The sequence below is a fragment of the Prosopis cineraria genome, unplaced genomic scaffold, assembly GCF_029017545.1.
Source record: "Prosopis cineraria cultivar Desert tree isolate PC_DT_omini unplaced genomic scaffold, ASM2901754v1 PC1, whole genome shotgun sequence".
In the NCBI taxonomy this organism is placed as follows: Eukaryota; Viridiplantae; Streptophyta; class Magnoliopsida; order Fabales; family Fabaceae; genus Prosopis; species Prosopis cineraria.
In genome coordinates, this window is record NW_026555332.1 from 6770160 (window position 1) to 6772716 (window position 2557).

At 28.9% G+C, this 2557-nt stretch overlaps 1 protein-coding gene across 1 annotated transcript; it reads left to right on the forward strand.

Annotated features, from left to right (window-relative positions):
* The first annotated feature begins 529 nt into the window (after positions 1-529).
* On the forward strand, positions 530-2179 carry LOC129294598 (heavy metal-associated isoprenylated plant protein 21-like). Its single transcript, XM_054933016.1, has 4 exons — positions 530-536; positions 588-718; positions 806-881; positions 1812-2179. Exons 2-4 carry the CDS (start codon positions 644-646, stop codon positions 2108-2110), a joined length of 450 nt encoding a protein of 149 aa, XP_054788991.1. The 5' UTR covers positions 530-536; positions 588-643; the 3' UTR covers positions 2111-2179.
* The last annotated feature ends 378 nt before the right edge of the window (positions 2180-2557 follow it).

Genomic DNA, 2557 nt, shown 5'->3' on the forward strand with positions numbered 1-2557 from the left:
AATAAAAAAAATAGAAGGAAATATTTTATAAAATAGATGAGCAAATTGGCCTATAAACTATAAGTTTATAAGCATTTAAAATCTTAAATTTATCTTTTATACAATTTTTTTTGAAATGGTGCAATTTTACTCATGTCATTAATAAAAGTTATCTTTATGTAAATTTTTTGGGTCCTTATCTCTAATTTGAGTCATTTACTGTAATTTTGTTTTTTTTATAATTTTTAATATCTTTTTCTATCATTTTTTAATCAACTAATATTAAAGTTAACTTTTATTAATGATGAGATTAAATTACATTATTTTTAAAATTTAAAGAAAAATTTTGTACAGAAAATATGTTTAGAATTTGAGAGGCTTCTAAACTACTAAAAAATAAAATTTGATCCGTCCAAATATTAATATTGTAGTTAAAAAAAAATGAGTAGAGAATCCTGGCTTGCTAAGGGTGTGCCAAACTTTACGAGGCAAGGTGCTATATAAAGGTGACACCCTACACACTGAAATGTGTAATGTGAGTGTGAAAGAAAGGCTCTCTCTCTCTCTCTCTCTCTCTCTCTCTCTCTCTCTCTCTCTCTCTCTCTCTCCTCTCTCTCTCTCTCTCTCTCTCTGGGATTGGCTTGTGGAAAAGAGAAAAGCGAAAATGGGAGCACTCGATTACCTCTCCAACTTTTGCACTGTTGTGAGCACCTCCTCCTCCAGGCGCAAACCAATGCAGGTTCTTCTTTCTCTCTCTCTTCTTCTAAACACAGATTTGAATCAATGCCATTTTGTCTTTCACTGGTTTATATATTATACGTTTCAGACTGTTGAGATCAAAGTTAAAATGGACTGTGATGGCTGTGAACGAAGAGTCCGAAATGCTGTCACCCACATGAAAGGTCTCTCTTCTCTCTTTACTTATATTTCTCATCTTCGGTTGATTTAGATTTCATTCCGGTTTTTTTTGACAAAAAAAAAAAATTTCATTCTGTTTTGAATACTCTCTTCAAAGTACTTTTAAAAGAAATTTATCATCTCAAAATATAAAATACTTTAAGAAAATTAAGATTTCATTAAATGTGCTTATTTTCATCTCTTCTCTTTTTAATATATTAAATTATGAGTGTTTTTATAAGTTTATATTTTTACTTTAAAAAAATAAAATTGTTAAGTATATTTAATGAGATTTATTGGTATGTAAAATTTTATCTAAAAATATTTATAATTTATAACAGAGAGAGTATTATAGAACAATATTTCTGATTATGTACAAATATTAATTATCTTCCTTTGTAAATTACTAGTACAAGAAGTGATCTACAATATTGATGATCCTCAGTTTGACCACTTATACAATATACTCTGAAATGATAATTACGGCTAGTGATAATATAACTTTTAGCTCTTGAACTTTCTCTTAACTATTAAGTTAGTGTTTGAATTTTAACTCAATACGATTAATCCTTATAATTTATAGAGTTAAAGAATCATAGAGATTGAATTCTATTGAGTTGAACAACTATGATTAAGAACTAAATTGTTTTAAATCAAGAAAGTTTAGGGACAAAGTTGTTCAAAGTTCAAAGACTAAATCAATAATTGGAAGAAGAAAAAAAAACTCAAGGATCAAAAATTATATTTTCTCTTACAATTATAATTGTAGCATTAGTGTAAGCCAAAATAGGAAACATATATGAAACACCCTACCAAAACCACTACTTATTTTCAATTGTTCATTCTCTAAAGCCTATAACTTTTATAACAATTATTCATTCTCATAAAATTTTCATGCCCTTGATTTTTTTTTTTTTTTGGGGTATTGGGTGTAGGAGTGAAATCTGTGGAGGTGAACAGAAAACAAAGCCGTGTAACAGTAAGTGGATATGTAGATCCAAACAAGGTGTTAAAGAGGATTAGAAGAACAGGCAAAAAAAGAGCAGAGTTTTGGCCTTATGTTCCTCAACATCTGGTTCGTTTTCCTCATGCTTCCGGTGTCTACGACAAGAGGGCGCCGGCCGGCTATGTCCGGAACGTTGTTCAGTCATCGGCGATGACATCGAACACGCCAGAGGAGCAATTCATGACCTTCTTTAGCGATGATAATGTAAATGCTTGTTCCTTAATGTAATTAACGATACTATGTGATACTTAATTGTCATGTCATTTAAAAAAAAAAAGGCGTCAACTTTTTTGTTTACATTCCGTCTTCTGTCAATTTCGATGGTCAACAAGGGTAATTCTTTCTCTCGCATGGTATCCTATAAGGAGAGAGAGGTAATATATGAGATGCGTCGGCCCCATACTGAGCGGAGCACCCACTCAATGTGTATCAATGTTTTTAAAACTTGGCCCAATATTGAACCAAAAATATTAGTGATTTATAGTTTGTATGGACTAATTAATAACATAATAATTAAATTAAAAAATTATATATAATAATAATAATTTAAATATAAAAAATAAATATAAAATTATTAATTAATTTAAAAATAAAATTAAATATTTTAAGTTTATTATGATTTAATAAGTCACATAATACAACATAATATTAAATGATTGAAAAAATTAATCATTT

Bases quoted from the DNA above. Each gene is read 5' to 3' on its own strand.
- LOC129294598 (XM_054933016.1), top strand. From the start codon at position 644: ATGGGAGCACTCGATTACCTCTCCAACTTTTGCACTGTTGTGAGCACC. The intron at 719-805 runs GTTCTTCTTTCT...TATACGTTTCAG, and splicing joins CCAGGCGCAAACCAATGCAG to ACTGTTGAGATCAAAGTTAA. The intron at 882-1,811 runs GTCTCTCTTCTC...TATTGGGTGTAG, and splicing joins TGCTGTCACCCACATGAAAG to GAGTGAAATCTGTGGAGGTG.